The sequence below is a fragment of the Drosophila melanogaster genome, chromosome X (genome assembly GCF_000001215.4).
Source record: "Drosophila melanogaster chromosome X".
Lineage (NCBI taxonomy): Eukaryota > Metazoa > Arthropoda > Insecta > Diptera > Drosophilidae > Drosophila > Drosophila melanogaster.
Window position 1 is genome coordinate 21284785 of NC_004354.4, and position 22477 is coordinate 21307261.

At 41.9% G+C, this 22477-nt stretch overlaps 2 protein-coding genes and 4 non-coding genes across 9 annotated transcripts, besides 4 other annotated features; 2 read left to right on the forward strand and 4 right to left on the reverse strand.

The window, feature by feature from the left end:
• The first annotated feature begins 382 nt into the window (after window positions 1-382).
• Window positions 383-451: a mobile genetic element.
• A 65-nt stretch (window positions 452-516) lies between these two features.
• CG1494 (uncharacterized protein) lies at window positions 517-7674 on the forward strand. Of its 2 annotated transcripts, none has more exons than NM_001272834.1 (10): window positions 517-1445; window positions 1511-1654; window positions 1977-3269; window positions 3337-3716; window positions 3939-4391; window positions 4619-4959; window positions 5112-5435; window positions 5501-5849; window positions 6348-7097; window positions 7169-7674. In NM_001272834.1, the coding sequence occupies exons 1-10, from the start codon at window positions 573-575 to the stop codon at window positions 7347-7349; spliced, it is 5088 nt and encodes a 1695-aa protein (NP_001259763.1). In that variant the 5' UTR covers window positions 517-572; the 3' UTR covers window positions 7350-7674. The 2 variants fall into 2 exon arrangements, with proteins under 2 accessions (NP_001259763.1, NP_608444.2); NM_134600.2 differs by having other exon boundaries at window positions 7169-7408.
• Window positions 5918-6006: a mobile genetic element.
• Window positions 6033-6101: a mobile genetic element.
• Window positions 7524-21881, reverse strand: Abca3 (ATP binding cassette subfamily A member 3). 3 transcript variants are annotated; one of them, NM_134601.3, is made up of 13 exons: window positions 21551-21881; window positions 20746-20959; window positions 15367-15651; window positions 14760-14825; window positions 13562-14150; window positions 12066-13490; window positions 11666-12002; window positions 11233-11600; window positions 10316-11168; window positions 9961-10111; window positions 9727-9903; window positions 8809-9582; window positions 7524-8746 (listed from the first exon to the last, which is right to left on the reverse strand). In NM_134601.3, the coding sequence occupies exons 3-13, from the start codon at window positions 15576-15578 to the stop codon at window positions 8554-8556; spliced, it is 5145 nt and encodes a 1714-aa protein (NP_608445.2). In that variant the 5' UTR covers window positions 15579-15651; window positions 20746-20959; window positions 21551-21881; the 3' UTR covers window positions 7524-8553. The 3 variants fall into 3 exon arrangements, with proteins under 3 accessions (NP_608445.2, NP_001259765.1, NP_001259764.1); NM_001272836.1 differs by lacking the exon at window positions 14760-14825 and having other exon boundaries at window positions 7930-8146; window positions 8372-8746; window positions 21311-21881; NM_001272835.1 differs by lacking the exons at window positions 14760-14825; window positions 20746-20959; window positions 21551-21881 and adding an exon at window positions 17843-18019 and having other exon boundaries at window positions 7930-8146; window positions 8558-8746.
• mir-1007 (mir-1007 stem loop) lies at window positions 11601-11665 on the reverse strand. The gene has a single exon (NR_047858.1). It is a non-coding gene; the product is annotated as a mir-1007 precursor RNA (primary transcript).
• Window positions 13491-13561, reverse strand: mir-2535b (mir-2535b stem loop). Its single transcript, NR_047860.1, has one exon. It is a non-coding gene; the product is annotated as a mir-2535b precursor RNA (primary transcript).
• Window positions 15732-15980: a mobile genetic element.
• tRNA:Tyr-GTA-1-1 (transfer RNA:Tyrosine-GTA 1-1) lies at window positions 19657-19751 on the reverse strand. Its single transcript has 2 exons — window positions 19715-19751; window positions 19657-19692 (listed from the first exon to the last, which is right to left on the reverse strand). It is a non-coding gene; the product is annotated as a tRNA-Tyr (tRNA).
• tRNA:Tyr-GTA-2-1 (transfer RNA:Tyrosine-GTA 2-1) lies at window positions 19929-20036 on the forward strand. Its single transcript has 2 exons — window positions 19929-19965; window positions 20001-20036. It is a non-coding gene; the product is annotated as a tRNA-Tyr (tRNA).
• Window positions 21882-22477: the final 596 nt, after the last annotated feature.

Here is a 22477-nt window from a genome sequence, read left to right on the forward strand (position 1 = left end):
TTATGCCAAAGGATAAATAAATACGCCTGCATGTTGCCAAAAATCAACATGCGACTGACACGATAGATCTATCGCCCTATACCACATACATATGTACATATGTACATATGTACATATGTACACGATATGTATGTGATACGAAAAGGAGGCCACATGAACCAAAGATGACCAACGAAGTCAGCGAGCGAAAAGAGCGGATATGAAAATTGACAGCAAAAAAGGACTCCATTGAAATAGAAGCTCTAAATTATCAATGATGTTGGAACGTAGGCAAAATGATAAGAAGGATAAATATTATTATTATATGATATTTATATTTATATTATTATATTATATTATATTTAATAACTTTTAATTTATGATTTCTACTTGAAATTTCGCGTTCGCATTCACACTAGCTCAGTAACTGGGTATCTGATATTCGGGAAACTCGAATATAGCATTCTCTCTTGTTTATTTTATTTTCAACGCGGCTTACAGCTCACAGCTCACACTTCATCGCAGTAGCCTGTTTGGCATCAAAGCAAACGTAACATTTATGGAACCCGAGCCCATCTGAAAACCCTGGAACGATGACGGTGCGCAGCTACATCCGCAAGTTTTTACTGATGAACTGGAAGAACCATAAGTTGCAGCTGGCCAATCCGTTGGAGCTGCTGGTCATATTGCTGGTGCCGCCATTGTTTACCCTCGTGGCTGTGCTGATGCGGTTCTTCATACCGGTGAATCACCGATCTGATACGGTCTACGATCCGATCGACCTGGACCGCAGCTGGATGCAGATGGTCGAGAAGCTGGAGAAGGCGCGACAAGTGGCCGATACTTACAACGTGAAGGGGAACCCGTTTACTCCGCATCTAGTCATCGGCTGGGCACCGAAACGCTATGGCATATTTCAGGCGATGATGCGCAGGGTCCAGAAACAAATCGAACCGATGACCTCGGTGGGCTTCGAGGATTGCGAAGAGATGCGAGAATCGGTGATCGAGAACGGCTTGTTCGCGGGCCTTTGTTTCGATGGGAGTCCCTTCGTAGAGGACCAAGTCTTCGAGGAGGACACCCTGGAGAGCTACTCGAACATTCAGCCGATGCTCAACTACACGATCCTCCTGCCCAGCGAGCTGAGGATGCTGGACGGCGACTTTCGGATGGCCAACTGGATGACTCTGTACAATGATGATCCGAACACTTTTGTCCTTACCCGTCTGAACCAGCCGTATGAGGGCGGATTCGTTGGTTATGTTCGTGAGGGTTTCATTCGGCTCCAGAAGTCCGTCAGCGAGTCCTTCCTGGTCCTGACCAGTCACAAGTCCTTGCCGACCATTCAGATTAGACGCTTTCCCATCACAGGCCGCGAACAGGATCCACTGATGGGTAATCTCAACTACGGCATGCCCTTTATAATCATAATAGGGTTCCTCTTTCCAGCCCAGCTATTCGTCTGGGTAAGCAAAAGATTTCAACTCCGTGTTTGCAGTGATTTTAAGCTTCTTATTTTATTTATTTTCAGCAAGTGGTATCTGAGAAGCAGTCCCAAGTTCGCCAGTTTCTAATCAACATGAACATTGGCAATCTCATTCACTTCGTGTCGTGGTATCTCAAGGGATTGATATACGAGATGATAAGTTCCCTAATCATAGCAGCACTTTTGAAGGTAGGTTAAAAATGTACTATCATTCAAAATATCACATATCATCATGTGCTATGTGCATCTAACGAAATAACTGAAGTTGTCCGAATAACTTTACTACTTAGGGGAAATTAATAAATTGTACCTAAACTAACTATAGCTAGACGATTTATGCGTTTAGGAAGTCCACCTTTGATCAGTAAAGTACAGATTTAATTGGCAAACGATATATCCTTAGTCTTGGCTTTCTTGTCTACATTTGCAAAGAAGTTCAGAAGTGCAGATATAATTTTAGTTCGATGATTATCGCTATGATTACAAATACTTTAATTTCTTCACTGTACAGATAAGGTGGGACCAGGACCACGGGGTGCTGACCCAAACACCATGGTACATACTGATCTTAGTGCTGTTCTGCTACAACTGCGCCGCCGTTGCCTTTGCCATAATGGTGGCTGCCTTTTTCCGGAACGCTCTCAACGCCGTTCGGGTGTTGACAATCCTGTGGATAATGTCCTACGTGCCCACCTTCATTCTGTCGAACAACTTGGAGGGCAATATTCACGCCCTGCGCTACGTGTCGTATGCGCTGCCAAATGTGGTGGCAACTCTGGTGATTGAATTTCTCATCGAACGGGAGTCGATCGTCCATATCACGTGGGAGGACTCTGGGTACAGACTCAACTATGACGGCGGCCACATAACGGTAACCGCGAGCTCCTGGATCTTCATGCTGAATGCTTTGGTTTACTGTGCAATTGGTCTCTATGTGGACATGTGGCGGGGTGGCGACCGATCGGGTAAGAAGATGAAGAAACCCAACACGAATGCCAGTGTACAAGAAGATCCATACCACGAACGGGGGGACAGTTTCACTCATCAGGGTCAGGCCATTGGCGTTAACTCAACGAAAATCTATGAGGTGGAACCCTCACATCGGCGCTTCAAGCTAAAGATCAAGAAGCTGTGCAAGCGATTTGCGACAAACGATCGTCCGGCATTAAATCTCTTCTCGTGGAATGTATACGAGAACGAGGTCACCGTTCTGATGGGTCACAATGGCTGTGGCAAGAGTACACTGCTCAAAATACTAGCCGGCTTGGTGGAGCCCAGTCGGGGCACTGTGATGATATCCAGCCACAATATACAGACCGAAAGGAAGGCGGCCTCAATGGAGCTGGGCATCGCATTTGGCCATGACATGCTTCTCACCGGCTTCACAGTCATTGATTACTTACGATTCATTTGCCGAGTTAAGGGATTGCACAATAACATCGAGATCGATGGTCAGTCCAACTACTTTCTTAACGTCCTGCAAATCGGAGGCCTAAAGACCAAACGAATCCGCACCCTCACTGATCGCGATTTGTGCCTGGTTAGCATCTGCTGTGCCTTTGTCGGTAATAGTCCCATAATCCTCATAGACGACGTTCACTCCGATCTGGACAAGCGCACGCAGTCGCTGGTCTGGAACCTGATTAACGAGGAAAAGTCCAAGCGCACCATTATCCTGGTGTCCAACTCGCCGGCTCTGGCCGAAAACATTGCCGATCGCATGGCCATTATGTCCAACGGGGAGCTCAAGTGTACCGGAACGAAACCGTTTCTAAAGAATATGTACGGACATGGCTATCGATTGGTGATTATTTGATCCTATCCTATTCGATTTAACACGTTTAATCAATACTCCATTTGATTACTTTCAGACCTGCGTTAAGGGGAAGAACTACAAAAGGGATGAACTGTTCGGCATGATGAACAGCTATATGCCCAACATGAGCATCGAGAGGGATATTGGGTACAAGGTCACCTTTGTGCTGGAGAACAAGTTCGAGGATCAGTTCCCTATGCTAATCGATGATCTGGAGGAGAATATGCAGCAGCTGGGTGTGGTCAGTTTTCGGATTCGGGACACGTCGATGGAGGAAATCTTCCTGCGATTTGGATGCGAAGACAATGACCAAAGTGGCGCTTTTCAATCGCACGAAAACGCGCAAGTCCTGCTGGAGGAGTACTATTCCACACTGGCTGAGGCCAATGAAAAAGGTCGAAGGACTGGCTGGAAGCTGTTTTTTTTGCATGGCAGGTATTTGAAAAACAATACTCTATAAAAGCTATATACATACATATATTTTGAAAAAAGGTCGATCAATAGGTATTTCTTTTAAATAGTGTTATGGCTATATATATATAATAGCTGCTGAACTTACTGATCCATTAACTACTTTTTTTTTACCACAAAAACTTCGGCTGGCCGAATCTTACGTACATATATATCCTTGTATTTAATACATAACCCCAATGCCAGGGCGGTGATCTACAAACGTTGGATTGCGGCCCACCGACACTGGATCGTATTGATTTTTGAGGTTCTGGCCATGGCCCTGGTCGCGGTGTGCACATTCTCCAGCATTTTCATCTACGGCAAGAACTATGAGTTGGAACCGCTGACCTTTAACCTCAGCCAGCTGCACACTGTGGACGCCTTCGTGGAGCTCTTTTCCGAAGAGGAGGATGTCAAGGATATGCACGCCTATTACACGGAGCTGCTCTATTGGTACGACGCTCATGTGGCGACGCTGACAAAAAACCGTCATAACGCATACGCCCTGTTGACCCAAAACCAATTCACCGCCCACGTCAACTCGCGCTACATTTTCGGAGCCACGTTCGATCAAAAGATCGTCACCGCCTGGTTTAATAATATACCACTGCACTCTGCACCCTATGCCTTGAATGTTGTCCACAATGCGGTAGCCAGGTGGGTTTTGGTTTGCATCAGAGTTTTTTCCAGCAACGCATACTTTCTGAGCGAGCTCATAATTGTTTGTGACTCAGGTGGTAACTTATTGCAATATACTCGTAGTGTTTATATAGTTTTTGCATTTGAAATTATTTAGTGATACAAACTATATGCACACAGAAGTAGGATACGTCCAATTTGCGCTGTGGTGCTTATATATAACCTAATCAGTTCTTATGCCGCAGGCACTTGTTCGACGAGGAGGCCACCATTGATGTGACCCTGGCGCCGCTGCCGTTCCGGACGGCCATTAACACCTTTCCGCCTAGCAGCCATACATTTGGTGGCTGTTTAGCATTTGGCATTTGCTTCGTGCTGACATTTATTTGGCCAGCATTCGCGATTTACATGATCACCGAGCGTGGAAGCTTGCTGAAGAAACAACAGTTTTTGGCCGGAGTCAGGGTGTGCAGCTACTGGACGTTTACGGTGTTATATGACTTGCTCTTCCTGCTGATCTTCTGCGCGTGCGTTGTGGTCATGGTGGCATTATACGAGAATCCGAACCACGACGTTATGCTATACGGTGATATGTCCATCCTATGCCAACACCAATATATATAACGCCTGTCGGTTAAGTGACGATGGGAAATGTCAAAGATTTCCATCATCACTAGACTTGATACAATAGATATGTGCCACACAGAGTTTTGATCATGCCTATTGACACATCCACAGGTTACATATCGGTCACATTGATGCTGGGAGGATTCTGGGTGATCCTGCTTGCGTATTTAATGGCGAGCCTGTGCCGGAACCCGTGCTATGGATTTTTGTGGCTATGCGGGATTAACAGTATCGGCCTCGTCTGCTTCTCGCAATTCTATAGAACTCATCCAGAATCTATGCTCCTCGAGCCGACCTTTATGGCCATGTACACGGTGGCCACAGTTATATGCAAGCTTTTCATGATCTACGAATTCAAGCTAATCTGCATGGATCCCGTCGTGAATTTTACCTCCGTCGAGGTATTCAAGTGCAATAGCATCCCCAATTGCTGCAGTTGAGTATATGGTACCCCATAAGAAACACAATTTTTCTATAGGTATCTCTTTAATATTTTATAGTAAAATCGAACTACGGCACTTTTACCGCTGGCATCTACCACGATCTGGTGATATTGACACTACTTGATATTATCCTTCTGGCTTGCCTCTTTGTCTCCGAGTATCATTCCATCTTGGGCTTCGCAGACTGTCGTCTAGATACCAGGACGAATGAATCGCCGGATAGCAACCAGGAAAGCCGTGCTTTCCCTGGCATCTTATCTAATGACACCGCTGCTCTTGTAGATAAAGAACACACTAGTCGTTTGAATGAAGAGGAGCGCAGCAAATATGCCGCTGTCGGGATTGGAATTGTCAGCAAATATCGCCGAAACCGCGTGCTTAGAGATCTGGACTTCACTCTGGCCAAGCAAGTATTCTTTGTGGAATTACATTTTAATAAGCATTATTTAATCGTAATAACATTTAAAACAAGACAGTCGATTCCATCGACTAGCAGATACCCGTTACTCAGCTACAGGCAGTGCTAGGGAGAAATGTTAGAATTCATTTAGCATATCGATAGAAATTGGCTAGAAAAACAAAATAAAACAAGAGAGAATGCTATAGTCGAGTTTCCGGACTATTTTGATACCCTTTACTCAGCTAGTGACAATGCGAACGCGAATTTATTTTTAATGTTTGTTTGTTTTTTATTATTGTTAAAAGCAATTTAGAAGTTATACTTCCAGTAGGTGAGTTGAGTTGGGTGTCTTACAGTTATATAACTCGATTATAGCGTTCATAGCTTCCTTGTTAAAATATAAAACAACTGCAATTGCATATAACATTGCTTCCTTTCTGGTTTGAATCATATTCTATAACATACAAATGTAAGCAAACGTTTATAAATATTATTTGTACCTAGATCGGAGTGCTTGAGCATCACGGGAGCAAACAACTCCGGCAAGACTACGCTGCTCAAGGTGGTGGTGAATGAGACAAAGATGAACGCTGGACAGCTCTGGATCCATGACTACTCGGTGAACACCCACCGTGTCCAGTGCTACCGGATGGTGGGCTACTGTCCGCAAAAAGACAGCCTTCCGTCGGAGTTTACCCCGCGTGAATTGCTGTACATTCACGCCATGCTTCAGGGCCACAGGCACCGCATAGGCCGCGAATTGTCGGAGGCACTGCTCCGTCTGGTGGGACTCACCCCTTGCTGGAATCGGTCAGTGCGCATGTGCACCACAGGTCAAATCCGGCGATTATATTTTGCCTACGCCGTGCTGGGATCCCCGGATCTCATCTGTGTGGACGGTGTACCAGCTGGACTGGATCCGACCGGGAAGCGAATCATCCTGATGATGACCTCCACCATGCAGGCGATGGGGTCCAGTTTCTTGTACACTATGCTCACAGGTCTGGACGCCGAGCGACTGTCCCTGCGCACGCCACTTCTTTTAGAGGGCCAACTCTGGATGATTCGGCCCATGGACACAGAGACCGAGAACTATAAGAGTGGCTACCAGCTGGAGGTACGATTCAAGAGGAAGGTCAATCCTAATGTCAGCATGTCCCGGGCCACCTGGAACCTAATCAACCACTTTCCCATGTCACCAAACAAGAAGTTCAGTGCCTTCATGGAGATCAAGTTTCCCGATGCCGTGCTCACGTGAGATTAACCTTTGGCTATTTGTAGAAAGAATAGCTGAACTCAAATCAATGATGCTGTTTCATTTCCAGAATTGAAAGAGATGACTCGATGGTATTTGTATTGCCGTTGGGCACGACCACCTTCTCGGAGATATTTCTTACACTGCGCAAAGATGCCTTCGAAATGAACATAGAGGACTACTTTATCACACGCAACATGCTCGTGGGCTTCCAGATATTTACCTATGATCAACATCAGGACAATCCATAAGACATAAGTGCATGGACTATTCCAACAGTATAGTTTGGTTTCACTGCAGTTTTTATCTGTCTGTTTTAAGTTACTTGGAAAGATTCATTGAATTGCCTTGTCGGATTTAAAAAAGTTCACATTTCCTTCTTAAATACAAGAGCTATAGTTTACATTTAGATAAAATTTAATTCAATCGTATAGTTTTACATATATATAGAATACATTTAACATAGTTTGTAAATTCTCATATGTATCGTAGAGTTTGTGCCACAATTAAATTGACTTATTTACACGCTTTGGTAAGCCGGTCTAAGTACATCGAAATAAATACACATATTACTCTATATGCAACAAGTTTCCTTTGGGCGCTGGGAATAGTTTCGGGCCAAATCTGGCCAATACTTTTAAAAGTCGAAAATTAAAGAATAAATCAAAACTAAAAGATCTTGGGAACTAATCGTGCATATCAAGCATTTGTATATGGATATATATACATACACACACACACACATATATATATATATATATATACATATATATATTTACATAAAAATTAAAGATCTCTCGTCGTTTGGTGCAAATTTCGCTAGATGATCACAATGAAATAAGGCATAATAGCTGCTATCTATTGTCAGGTCGAGCTTAGAAACTATTTGTTAGCTGTTCAGGCATCGGCGTTGCTTTGGTATACAACATTATTATCTGTGAGTGTAAGATCAGGTGAAAATCGGATCGTAACGGACCCGCTCAGGTAGTTGGTTCAAAACTCATTAGTTAGCAGGCACTTGCACAGCTTCCTCAATTCCGAGAGGCGACTGGATATAGGAGTGACAAATTTCATAAGGAAAAAGAAAGAACAAACATAGCACGGTTAGCATCAGCTCGGCATTCAGGGCGGGCATTAGTTAGTGGGATATTGTTAGCTTTTTAAGGAATATACGCATGCAGCTGAGTTAGCTTTTAACATTAGGTTAGGATGTTGGCTAAATCTACAAACAAAAAATCACTAAACAAAATTAATAAAATGACAGGTTAACTACTCCGAGTGCTGTCGTGTATGAGAAATAGGATGTTCTGGCGGTGTTGCGGTGCTCGTTTTGTTTAGGTGCTGGCAATGCGATGCGATGCGACAGGCAGAAGATGAAGCCAGGAAGCAAGAAGCCCGTTAAAAAGAAGCCATGTGGTGTTATCAACTGGGTGTTGGATCTTTTTGGGGGCTAGCTCACTGATTGGCGCGCGTATCCTCACGCTGGTATTTGGCGAACTCGAGAAAGATCTCCTCCAGCGTTGTCTGGCTGACTGAGTAGTCCTCCACGTTCAGCTGGTCGCGATTGCTCTCCATCAAGCCGAAGATGCGAGACCATTTCACTCCAGTCAACGGAATGTAGAATGTTAAAATGCCCTGGTACTCCTCCCTTTTAAAGAAAAAAAAAAAGATTGAAATATAAAAGCAACAGCGAGTAACAAATAAACTCACTGCAGAATAGAATTTGGATATTCGGTCTCGACAAACTCCTTGACGGCATCTATGTCCCGCTGGGACATTTGGGCGGGCACGGTCTGTTCATCCGGATTTCGCGCATAGCCGCCACTCAAACGCGCTTGACGCAATGCCTCCAGATTGCGGCGCACCTTGATCTTGAGGATAAGGCCCTTGGAGAACTTGTTTTTAAGATGCTGCGTGGAGCCAATGCATTTGAATTCTCCGTTCACCATAATGGCCAGTCGCGTACAGAGTGCCTCACACTCCTCCATGCTGTGCGATGTGAGCACAATGGATTTACCCGAATCACGGATTCGACACACCATGTTCCATAATTGACGCCTGGCCGCCGGATCCATGCCGGTTGTGGGTTCATCTAGGTAAATAACGGACGGACTTCCGATCACAGCAATGGCCGTACTTAACTTGCGCTTATTCCCGCCACTATAGGCATGAGTTTGTTTATCGATGTGCTTCATAAAGCCAAATGACTTCGCTAGATCCTCGGACAACTGTCGGATGCGAGACTCCTGGACACCGCGTAACATGCAGAAAATTCGGAGCACCTCACGACCCGTCAGATCATCCAAAAGTGCGTCGAACTGCGGACAGTACCCGATCATTTTGTAAATGCTGTTCATGTTCGACTCCAGGCTCAGGCCTTGGACGTAAGCGGCTCCGGAGCTAATACGCTCATCGCCGGTCATCATCTTAAATGTGGTCGTTTTGCCGGCTCCGTTCACGCCCAACAGCCCAAAACATTCGACTCTGTGGAAGGGAGAAGCGAGAAAAGATTATAAAAATATATTTTATGCATTTTTAAACACCATAGTTTTTAGCTTTCAGTATTTACAAAAATATTATAAAATAAATGGGTAAAAGTTCATAATAAGTAGCATATATTCAACTTACTCCTGTACGCAAAGCGACACTTGATTAACGGCCATAAACTGGCCGTAGTACTTGGTGACCCGGTCAAGCACCAAATTCTTGGTGGCCAGCTCATTAGAGGACATCTGCAGAATTCGCTCCCGTTCGTTAGCAACATCATCATCCAATTGACCTTCCGTTGGTGGCGGTGGAGGTTTACTAAACATGATACACGTCATTAGATGGAACACATGTCCCGGGGTGGCCATAACTTACGATATCAATTGACGGATTTTGAACATCAATTCGTTGATCAATCTAAACTCAAGCACAATAATGATAAGGAAGAAGACGACTCCGGTGACAGCCATGTACACAGTCTCAGGCAGAACGCCAGGCTCTTCCCAAGCGAAGTACGGCTTTAAATCTGAAATTGGGGAATTACTTTAATAATTAGGATAATAATTTGTTTTACTTAAAACGTCTTTAAGGTGTTTAGCCATCTCTTATGCTTTATTGGCTTATCAACTCTACCCAACCTAACTGATTATCTAATGTTAATGTTTCAATGTGGAACATAAGGCGTTCTTAAGAATGGCTAATTACGGGTATAGATAAGTAAAATACTCACTGCAGCATTGTGGCACCAACTCGCAGAGGAGAATGGGTGGAAGGGCTCCGGCCTTGGCGCAGGCATTCCTTGTCGCTGTATTGGTGTAGACCTTATTCAAACTCATGGCAAGCGAAAAGTGTGGAAAGATTCGGAATATCCAGCCTAATATGTCCGCAGTATCCTTCGTATCGAATAACTCCGAGGACATCACCACGACCACAATAAAAAGGGCCATGCCGCAAAAGATATTAACAATGGATACCCTAGCAAAGCCTGTGGCCGGTTCCCTAAAGAACAACGACATAATGTAGATGAACGGCAACACGGCGAATCCAAAGAGCAGTAACAATAAATAGTATCTGCCCAGTTCTCCGAAAGTGGATAGGCCGGTCTCCTGGAAACAGACAATCGTGATCACCACGATCAGAGCCGTCACAATGTACGATGCAAAATCGCAGATGAACTGCGACAACCAGAAGGTCCAAACTTTCACGCCGCCCACAAACTGCAGCAACTTGGCTCTGGACTCTCGCTCCTTGATCAAAAATAGAATATATATTGAGCTCACGAAGCACATGCAGAAGCACAGATTGGAGGCCAGTTGGGTGCCCAGATTATTGCCCGTGCTCAGCTGAGAGAGCAGCGTACTGGTCGTGTACGGCAATGGTGCATTTGTCACCTGGATCTTCACCGATGAACCAAAAAGCTTATCGGCAATGGCATTGTGGACCATGTTCACAGTCAAGGGAGCAGTGTGCAACGCCTGGTTGTTCAGCCAGGCAGTTATTTTGGACTCGGTAATAGTGGCGGCTACCAAATAGCGCGAGTTGATGCGCACCTGTATCGTTTTACCCAAATCCAGGATATAGTCCTAAAATTAAGATATTATTATGCGTAAGGAAGAGCCAAGAAGACAAGAATTAAAGATAACCTACCTCAAAGCCCTGGGTGCCTGTTAGTTCCAGACCATAATTACTACCATAGGAACGAGCCAAATCCTCGTATTTATTAGCTATTTCATAGCCAGTACCGTTTTGCACATTAGACCGATCCAAAACAGTTACAGCCAGTGGATATTGAGTCAACGAAATGGTAATGGGCTTTAGTTCCTGGAAAGTTCCCTGTGTCTTTATAATCAAAATGGTGACAACCACGAAAAAGACGGGCATAATGTTTTGGATAAGCAGAAGGAGCTTGTTGCGCCACGTGTAGAGAAACTTTTTGAGAAGCATGGCCTTCCATTGGTTCGACAGCAGCTGCAATCCCTGAAGCAGTCGTCGATTCTCCGAGAAGATCCCGTCCGCTGCAAACAGTTAATTGAGCTTATCAAGAGTCCAAGAACCAAGATCGAGTTCAAACACTGCTTACACTGTACAGATTCGTTGTCATCCTCGCCACGGAATCCACTGCCTCCGTTCATAATCTCGTGTTGGTCCTTTATGTTGCCGGTATTGTCTTTTTCTGCGCCAACCTTCATGAACACCTCCTCCATCGATGTGATGCCCACGCCGTAGCCATTTAGATGCAGTTCGTCTGATTGTTCCTCCAGTTGTCCAAACATCTCCTCAAACTTAGCAGAGGCGCTATCCGGCAGTTGATAGGACAGTTCCGCGCCAATATCGCACTCCGGCTTCAAGCCCGGAATGTACTTGTTCAGAAGAGCTGTCACCTCGTTCGTCTCGCAGTCATCTCGTTTCACACAGATCTTGAGGGAATCACAAGTTTTATAGGTACATCTACCATAAAATAAATTCTGAACTCCACTTACCAATCGGTAGCCCGATCCATATTGCTTCTTCAGGAAAAATGAGGTTCCTTGGCACTTAAGCTCACCGTCGCACATGATAGCAATACGATCGCCCAGCACATCAGCCTCGTCCATAAAGTGAGTAGTCAGCAGAAGGGTGCGTCCCACCTTCTCCTGCTGCAGCAAATCCCATAACTGACGCCTGGCCGACGGATCCATGCCTGAGCTCGGTTCGTCGCACAGCACAACCTTTGTGTCTCCGCAGAGGGCGCAGCAAACGGACAGTTTGCGTTTCATGCCGCCAGAAAGTTTAGACGAGGCCACATTCGCCTTGTCCTCCAGCTCGATCATCTTCAGATACTTTGCCACCTCCTGCTCCACGGCCTTACCGCGCAGTCCCTTCATTCGACTGAAAAATCGAATGTGATTGGATACACTCATCTCATCGAAAAGGACATTGTGCTGTGGACAGATGCCCAGGGACATGCGGGCACCTTCGATATTGGTGCGGATGTCACTGCCGTTTATAATGGCTGTCCCGCTCGTTGGTGGGAACATGCCCGTCAGCATCGATATGGTCGTAGTTTTGCCGGCTCCATTGTGACCAAGAAGAACCGTTATCTCATCCTCAAACATATTCATCGAAAGTCCTTTTACGACCATTTTATTACCAAAACGCTTTTTAAGGTGTCGCATCTGCAGGCCGATATGCTTGCCCTCTGGTTCCGTTTCAAAGGCCTTCGGATCCCGCTGCTCCACATGCCCATTGGGAATGTCCTCCACGCCCGTGTACTCCCGTTCGCCGCACCAAAATTCGCGGGTGAACGGGAAGTTCCAGGGGCGGGGCACACCAAAACTACCCGGCATCACTTGCTCTACGTACAAGCAGATAATCATGTAAATAACGCACGATACCAGCATCATTATCATCACGGCTCCCAAAGTCAACGTGTCATCTACGGAAACCGGCGTGAAGAAGTTGCTCCATTGCAGACCCTCTCCTGTTCCCTCGAAGCCCAGGATCAGTTTGATGCCAAAGCCCATGGCCGTGTTTGAGATCAAGCTCCAGCCGAGCTTGGATGAAAGACTCAGATCGTCGTAGCTATTTATGGTAAATGAATACGGAATGTAGGCGATGAACCAAATTAAGCCCGTAACGGCGGCCGCAGTGCTCGCTCTTGAGAAGAATGTGGCCATCATGAAGCAGAAGCAGATGCTCGATACGATGTATATTATCAGAAAGAAGACCAAAGCCGTAAAATTAGCATGCGTCAGTACGGCTACATCCTCAGACCAATTGATTTTGACCAGAATGGCAATCAGAATGGCCGATATGGTCAACATGATGAAGGACTTGACAAACCAAGCGGTCCAATGGAGCCAGTTGCTCAGCCCCATGATCTTCATCACCTCCTTCAGCTGTTTCTCCTTCTCGGCGGTGATGTACTGCAAGTGAATGAAATGCCGTGAGTGGAGACGCTAAGTTCAATAACCACAATCCCGGCATAGTCACTTACCTTAGTGATGTACGTGCAGGGATAAATGAAGCTCAACAGTATGATCAGCGACATTATCGAGGACATGCCCTCCAGGAGAGGATCAAATATGTAGGCGGGAAACGGATAACGTTTCATCACCACATTCGGCAGGTCCTGTTCCCCCGATTTTTGTCTTAAATAAGCCATTGACAGGCTGTGTTGCAGCGGCAGAAATCCCTCTCGCAAATAGCCCGGCGGAATGCCACCATCATCGTCTCCTTCGTTTCGCGGTCCAGTCAAATCGATTGTGGGAAACAGCCGCATCGTTAGCCACGTATTTGCTATGGCAATCGTCGCCGTTCGCAGCTCCGCTGGGAATCTCAGTGCGAAATGAAAGTCATTGGGTAGAGGGTCATTCTCCGTAAGATTCGCCCAGGCATCGTCGAACTGAACGCCAGCAAAGGCGTTCTTACTGACCGTATCCAACTCCAGTTGGGTGGCATTTTCCGACTCACAGATTTTGTTCTTACCAAGGCTCTGCCACGCCTCTTCTACCAGTTTCTTCAACACGGGATTGACGGGCGAGTAGCACAGGATGAACTCAAATTTTGAAAAGCCGCCATTCTTCCTAAACATTGCAAATCAATCGGCATTAATATGAGTTCTGAGTACGCATATAACACATATGGTTAGTAATTTGAATGAATTATTGTTAAGATGGGAGTGCAGGTTTTATTATAATTCAAGAATTTCAATTATTGTTATTATTATTTTATTAATCCCTAATCGTTTCGACACTGTCGTGTCACTTGGTAGCAATATAAATAAAATAATATATATGCATATCTGTCATATCTGTCTAAGTGCATGAAAAGATCATTTTAGAAAGGTACTAAAGTGTAACAAATCACACAATGATCGAAATCTTAACGCTCTTTTTAAAGTTGCTGCCAGTTTAGAAAATATAATACGAGTATATGGCAGATTACTATCTTAATTTTTTATTTAAGCGCTACAACTTTTAAATTTTTATATCACTACAAAAAATTTCATTTATCACTTTCTTATTAAACTTGTACCTGTGTTTTAGGATGTGTATTAGGATTTTTTTGGGTTTTAAACGTGCAAGTGAAACATTCCAAAATGTTGCATTTTGTTATTTGCATTTGTTAGGGTGACCGGTTAAGTAGGTTAAATATTATTTTTTTGTGTTCTGTTTTATTTTGGATCTGTTTACCTCCGTCGATTGGGTGCAATCAGCGCTATGAGCTTGCCAAGGTAGGACGATCTATGCAACGAATGTCTTCAGGTTTTGTGTGGCCAGAACAAGACAAAAAACATTTACATATATTTGATATAGGAAAATCTAGAGGGGTGATTGCCCTGAACATTAGTAAGCAAAATTAAAAATTCGCATATAAGCCAATAAAGATAGGAAAGAAAACTATTACTATTAAGATCTGCATTATAGGCGTTATAATAAAGCAGAATCTGAACTGCAGACTATCAACCCAAATAATACTAAAATATTAAGAAGAAGATATAAATCTAAAAATATAAAGACATGGTGAACATGTCATGGCCAATCACAACTTGTAAAGCTATAGTAAATTTAAATGGAATATATAACATAAATCATCGTAAAGTAGAACTGAAAAAATTAAGTAAGTTAAGAATGTAGCAAATACAGCACCTATTTAAAGCAAATAAAAGCATAATAACATTAAATCAATTACATAAAATGCGCTTAGGGAGCTTTAGATAATTGAATTTTTACAATGAAATAAAAAATAATAAAATGCCAGGACAAGAACAGTTACCGAGATATCATGGTAAAAACTCACTGCAGCAGATTGAGGTCTGTTAAGTTCTGCTCATTATAATACCGGACTCCTTTTTGCTCCGTATCCACCAAGGTGCGGACTAGAACGAGGAGCAGGGAGAATATCGCTGGCAGCACCAGCTCTATAACCATCTGCCACTTGTGGTTCCATTGGAGGGTCCAGTTCTTCCACAAAAGCAGCACAAACTTATCCCAGTTTGTGACCTTTGCCATTTTGCAGATTTGTTCGATTGGCTTTTGGGTTTTTATAGATTACCCCGACATTAAAATTGGTTAAAATATGGATCTGTAAAAAAAGAAGTTTTTTTTTTAACCTTGATGTTTTTTACCCGTTACTTCTAGTGTAAAAGGGTATACTAGATTGGATGAAAAATATGTCACATTTCTTGTAAATTTCTATCGATTTGCAACAAAAAGTTTTTACCACTCTACCCACTCTAACGTTCTAAAACTACCCAAAATTGCCACGCCCACACTTTTGAAAAATGTTTTGATATTTTTTCATAATTTTATTAGTCGTGTAAATGTCTATCGCTTTGCCAAAGAAAAAAACTTTTTGCCACGCCCAATCTAACGCCTATCGCCGAACAGGTCACGACCACACTTTTGAACAGTTTTTAAATTTTTTCTCATTTTATTCCCCAATATCTATCGATATTCCAGAAAAATTATGAAATTTTCGAAATAGCATTCACACTAGCTGAGTAACGGATGGATATCTGATAGTCGGGATACTCGAACTTGAACGTCTAAATATTCGGATAGATTTGTATGCAGAATGCCCCGTATTCTATATATAGTACATAACTATTTGTTCTGATTTTTCATTCTTAAAACTAGCATAACATATACATGAATAAGTTTTAAAAACCCCTTCAATTTTATTTGAAGTCTATTATGGGAATTTTTTCTTTTATGAATGACTTCAACCAAATAATTATTATCTAAACAAATAATCGTTTATAATATTTACATGTTTACGGAACTAACTAAATGCCACACGAACTAACCACGTTCATTTTAGTAAGTGCATAACAATAGATTGTTCAATGTCAAGTGCTAAGATTGTGCATCACATTTACTGACATAAATAAATCATATACCCGTATAACACCATTGTTATTTCGCGGTTTTCTTTGACTTATCCATCTCAAAAGTAGTTAAAATTCAACTATTACGAAAAGTTTATTGGAAAAGCACAGGTGTTTTTCACATGCGAAATCATTCCAGTTTTGCATATGAGCAATAGTGGGTAGCTAATAGTCGCGGCAGTCGACCACTGCATTCTCTCTTGTTTTACTCGCATTACCTTCGTTTCCATCAGTTACCTTACCCCCCTACCATAAATATGTATACACGCTTTATTGAACTTAAAATACACATTTATTGGTCTATTTCAGTTTGCATTATCAAATGCACTCAAAATGTCTGGTATTTTAATCTTCCTATGGCCTGATACCCTATTAAAGATCGTTAGTAACAAAAGTTAGCTTTTGTTTTAAAATTACCTGGGTACATACATATGTATAACTCGGCTAGAAACAATTAATCTGTTACAATCAGATTCATTGGCAGCTGGCTGCTACCAACTGGAACTAAAATTAAAATGGAATCATGTCTGGCAACTGGTTCTGATTAAAGCATTAGGTATCTGGGCGTGAATGGAAAAAACTTGCTGATCAAAGGATGATTCGCATAAAATAAAGTTGAATGTACACATAATACGATAAGTTGACGGCTGTCGAGGAAATTCGTCTATTATTGTCGGAAATATGAAAATGATTCACGATATCTCGCTGAATTGCATCTTGAACAGATCTTCTTTTTTTTAAATACTTTAAAATATAGGTCAACGTTGACATACATATGTAAGCTTTTTACATTAGGAATATTATAGGATAAATTATATTTTTATTTTAATTATTATTGTGATTGATACGTTGCTCTTCTGATTAATTCCTAATTTTCTATTTCTGTTGAAATTATTGGTGAAAACTATTTTTTTTTTTAATACTACTGTAAAGAATAGCCTGATACCCTGAAACTCTTTGTTTTTATTGAAATTTAAAAGACGTACAATCTATACCGTGAATCAATAACACTATTTAAGCCGTATGTCTTTGCTTTAAAGCGTATAAGCGCTAAACGGCTGTACAGTGTAATTTAACACTTTTATTGAGATAACAATATGTATCGATTTCGAATTATTTTGCTTAATGATTGCTTGCACAATCGATTGGCTTTTGCTTGTCCGGAATTAGGAAGATACTTTTTTAATGCCTATTGCGAACCATACGCTTATCCGGCGGAGAAAGCACTAACGCACAAACCCGTGTAGACCAGGAATAAACATAGATATAGCGGCATAAATCCAGCAAACGTCAGCGACAGGTGTACTAGCGATATGATAATCCGAGGGCGGATTGGGCAGTTGGCGATGGGTGTGGCATTTGCACCTGCCAAGCACCGACACTTACCCGAAGCTTAGCCAAACAAAGAGTATCACACAGCCGCGGCACAAGAACAAATAAAGAAAAAACAATTGGTCTGAATGGGTAGGCAGGAACTTAAGCTCGGGAACTCGGTAAATTGGTAAATCGTTAATCCGGGAACTCGCGGACTCCAGGGGACACTCGACCGTATCGACGAGCGGACTTGTTCGAACTGATTTCGAACGCGGGCCAATCTTCCTTTTTTCTCAGTAGAACGCAATCTAGCCGTGTTCTATAGAAGGTCAATAAAGCAAATAGCATTTATTGTCTCGGCCTGCCTGAAAAAAAGATAAGGCCAAACTCTTTTTTGGTACAAACAGACATATGTCCGCGTTCGATTTTGAGATGTATCGGGTCAGGAAAGGACTGCGACCCCATAAACCGCCAATATCAGGAGTGAATCTAGCAGTAATGGATTACCCGCTATTTCATGTCATCACTATTGGCTAATTAAAAAGCAAATTTAATTACTCGATTAAAGAGGTGATAACTCAAATATTCAAATAGCTTATTGGCACGGTCTTAAAACTACTTAAACTATACCACCAATAAGAACAGATAGAGGACTCATAAAGCCCAAAGACTTATAAAACAAAACCTTTGAGCTCTTTGAGCAAATTTTTATTAACCGTATCCAATGAATATTGAATGTAAAGATAAGCATTTATTGCAGCTACACATTCTCTCTCTTCATTTCAAGAGAGAGAGTTCCCAATTGATGTTAGTTATGCATGTTTTCAGCAAAAAACGAGATACTATGTATCCAAAGGATTCGGTAATTTTTTGGTGGTTATATTTAATTTATTATATAAATTATTTTTCGCACAGTGGCAAGACAAGATATAAATAAGGTGAAATTTCTGCATTATCGATAGAAATAAGTTTTGGGCATTTTTGAAAATTGTGGGCGTGACGGCCAAAATGACCTTGGCATAGCCGTTAAAAAAAAAAAAAAACAAAAAACATAATATGATATTAAATATCAAAACATCTTACAGAAGGTGCGTGCTATGACTAATTCCGAAGCCCTTAGAACTTCTTATTCTAGTTAAACAAATGCAGCACCTTAAGGTGAATCATACGGGACGCGTGGCCGTTGTCATTATCTTTGAGCCACATTCTTATCGTATAGGATCACTTTTGTGATTTACGTTCGCCAGTAAAGTCGTTGAATGATTCAAGTTGGTTACGGTTAATTGTTTGTCTGGATTATGCGAACTTTGAGTGGTCATGTGAAGATGGTGAAGAAGTTTACAATTGACTACTGCGATTAGACAGAACGGTACTTTGGGAAAATTCTTAAAAACCGTGCTGCCAAAATCTTTGATTGTATACGTAGAAATTCGCACGAGCACCTGTTCTTCGCGAAGGTGTTATCGCAAATTAATTTAAACGGTAACTATGACATCGTGGTATTATATCGCTGCTTTAAATTTATTGTTTGCTCAAGAGTTCATGCACGTTTTGGGCCATAAATGTTTGGAGTAAACTGTACGCGTTCTGTACCGAATGGACACGTATCAGAAAAATTAAAATTCTCACGGCCTGGGAATGGTGAAACTATATGTTACGAATTTAGGTGTGAGTGGTTGCATTGCTAGTCGTTTATCGAGTTACTCGTTGCTAAGCTTTTATTTGGGATAACGATAGAAATTAGCAAAAATATTTAAATATTCCATGATCAAAAGCAACGAAAGTGCCACTTCTCTCCTGTTACATTAATTTAAATGTCCGATGTTCTCAGGTCAGCAATATGATCTCTTTGCTGTGTGCAAAAAATAAAATTAAAGTGAAAAAAATCCTTCGAGCCGGATTTGAACCAGCGACCTATGGATCTCTGCCATTGCGATTTACCATCTACAGTCCACCGCTCTACCAACTGAGCTATCGAAGGTGCGATGGGCGCTCCAGCCGAGCAGATAAACAAAAGCTACGAAAATGAAGCCATGCGAACTAGTAAAAGTGAAAGGTAAGCTATGAGATGCATATATTGTAGCATATGTAGCTGGCATATATATTATATAGAAATTTAAAATAAAGCAATGTCAGCGGGGCAGAGTTTTAGACACAACCTTCGATAGCTCAGTTGGTAGAGCGGTGGACTGTAGACGGTTTCATATTGAATGCAGAATACAGAGCAGAGATCCATAGGTCGCTGGTTCAAGTCCGGCTCGAAGGATTGTTCTTTTTTTTTGGCCCCGACACGCTCCGAAATGCCATAATTCGCCCAGGGCGATCTTGAATCATAAAACGAGTATTAGACTCTAGGGCCCCCAATAGCAATACGATGCGGAATGTTGATATGGATTGTTTCACAGAATGTACCGAAAGCAATAAGAGCTCCATTCATCACGAGGACCTCTCTCTCACCTGCTGACTAATTTGGAACGATGAATCACCGAGTGTCTTTAATGGCACCTGACATTTTGACATGTGACGCACATAAAAGAAGGAGTACTGTACTATCGCCAACTGATTGGCCAATCTAACGGCCCATGTAGCATTTCTCGTGCACAGTGGATTGCGGTGATAATAGTGGCATTATCATGAATTCAATAAACCCACAGCAGGCTACCCATTCACTTCCCAAGGGTCTGAAGAGCAATCTGTTAAACTCGCTGTTGATCGATACAAGGAAGTTTGACAGCTAACAACAAACACGTGTAAAGTTGAAAGACTTAGTCATACTAGCAATATCTTTGCAAGAACATACTGTCATACAAAGCTCTCTTAAGATAACAATGAGGAATGCCCTTGTTTTTGATTTGAAAAGAAAATTTTCAATCGAAAATGAGAATATGTATATCCCCAATGATCGTGAATCACATTTTAATAACATGGAACTAGCCATGGAAAATTAGATAATGTTCAATTACTCTTGCACTTACCCCGTGAACGTTTTGAAGGCAATAATTGCAATTGCAACTCTGTTTGTTTTGTACTGTTTGTTGTTCTTGCGATTAAGTGAGAGCCCACTTAGTGATAAAAATTACATCGACATTGAAAATTACTGCATAATCAATTGCCAATCAAATTGCTGCAATTGCGATTAATTATTTATGCTGACGCTTTGCCCTTTTTGCACTCGTATTTGCACTGTCACTGAAATTGGAATATATTAGAAGGATAACAAAAACAAAATGTTTTACATAAACAGGGTTGCACAGCTTCGGTTCATCAAATTAGGCCCTGAACCAGGATTCTTTTAACTAATTTAAAGCAAACACTCTTGAACCTCTTCGGTTGATTTCAAATATTTTTGAATTAATTTTGCAAAAATTTACATACATATGCATATATATTAACAAAAAAGAAATTATAATATGAGTTTTCACTTCACTTTTATGAATACTTAAATTAATATATATATTTATTTACATATGCACAGAGTTATGAAAAGATAAACATAAAACTTCAAGAAATTTAGTTGTTTCCTTAAAATATAATGCATACGTAGGTTTCTTCGTTAAGGGTGTTATTAAATTCAAACTCTTGCGATCACATTTAGCAGCCCATTCCCCAACGGTCAAAGTTCAACGGCGGTGCCGTCTAACTGTAAATATGACTGCATCACTTGGGGATGCGCATGCAACAATTCACGCCCGGGAAAATGTGTGTATGCACCGTTATACAGACAAACCGTGCAAGTGTGTGCTTGCGTTTTGGCAAAGATATCCAGCAACAACTACGAACCGGCGAATTTGCGGCAATAATTCGGATTTCGCCCACTGTGCGGCTGTCTAATGATTATTCCGCACTAACACCGCGAAACATAAACAATATATACATATGTGCGCTGTACGAATATTTAGCTTTTATTAGTTTTTATCTCTTGCTGCGTCATTGAGCTGACCAAAAGTTCATAATAATCGATTAGTAAAACGCCGTCCGCACTTCTATTTAATATTTTTCATATCAATAATTTGCCTGATTTGTTTTTAGGGGCTTAACAGCTGTTGTTAACACACACTGAAACACACAAGAAAATAATGATAAGCTAATAGTACTTCTAACGCCGCCGGAGATGCCAAACAAAATGAAACGAAACGAACTGTTAGGCAGCTAATAACAACAATGAGAGCGGAGAGAGCAGAGCACAGAGCTGAGCTGAGCAGTTAGATTCTAGCTTTGGTCTACTTTGCGGTAGATTTAGTTCTATGATAAGTAACGCTCAACATTTTTTAAACGGACTAACAAAATCTTTCTAGAATAGACGAAATTCATTATTATTGGGTTTCAAAGAAGAAGCATCACGCAAATAATAGCAATTTTTTATTCATTCTGAGTTTGTGCAGCCTTTAAAGCAGCTTTTTTGAAGCAAAAATCTGGGCAGCACTAGCGGTAACAAAGAGAACGAATAACAACTGTTACGTCAGCTGGCATTGAAAGTAAGAGCTAGAAATATTCTAACGCCAAAAATATAAGCATCGATTATTGGTCTATCGATAACGGACGCGCGCGCTAATGGACAAAGTTCAAAATCTATTTTGAAAGTAGTTTCAAATCTACGTAAAGCGTAGTATTTATTTTTAAATAGTATCCTTGCCAAAAACTCTAAACTCAAAAGCTCGCACTAAGTACTCTAATAATGTAGTTTTTAATCTCAATGTTGGTCCTGCA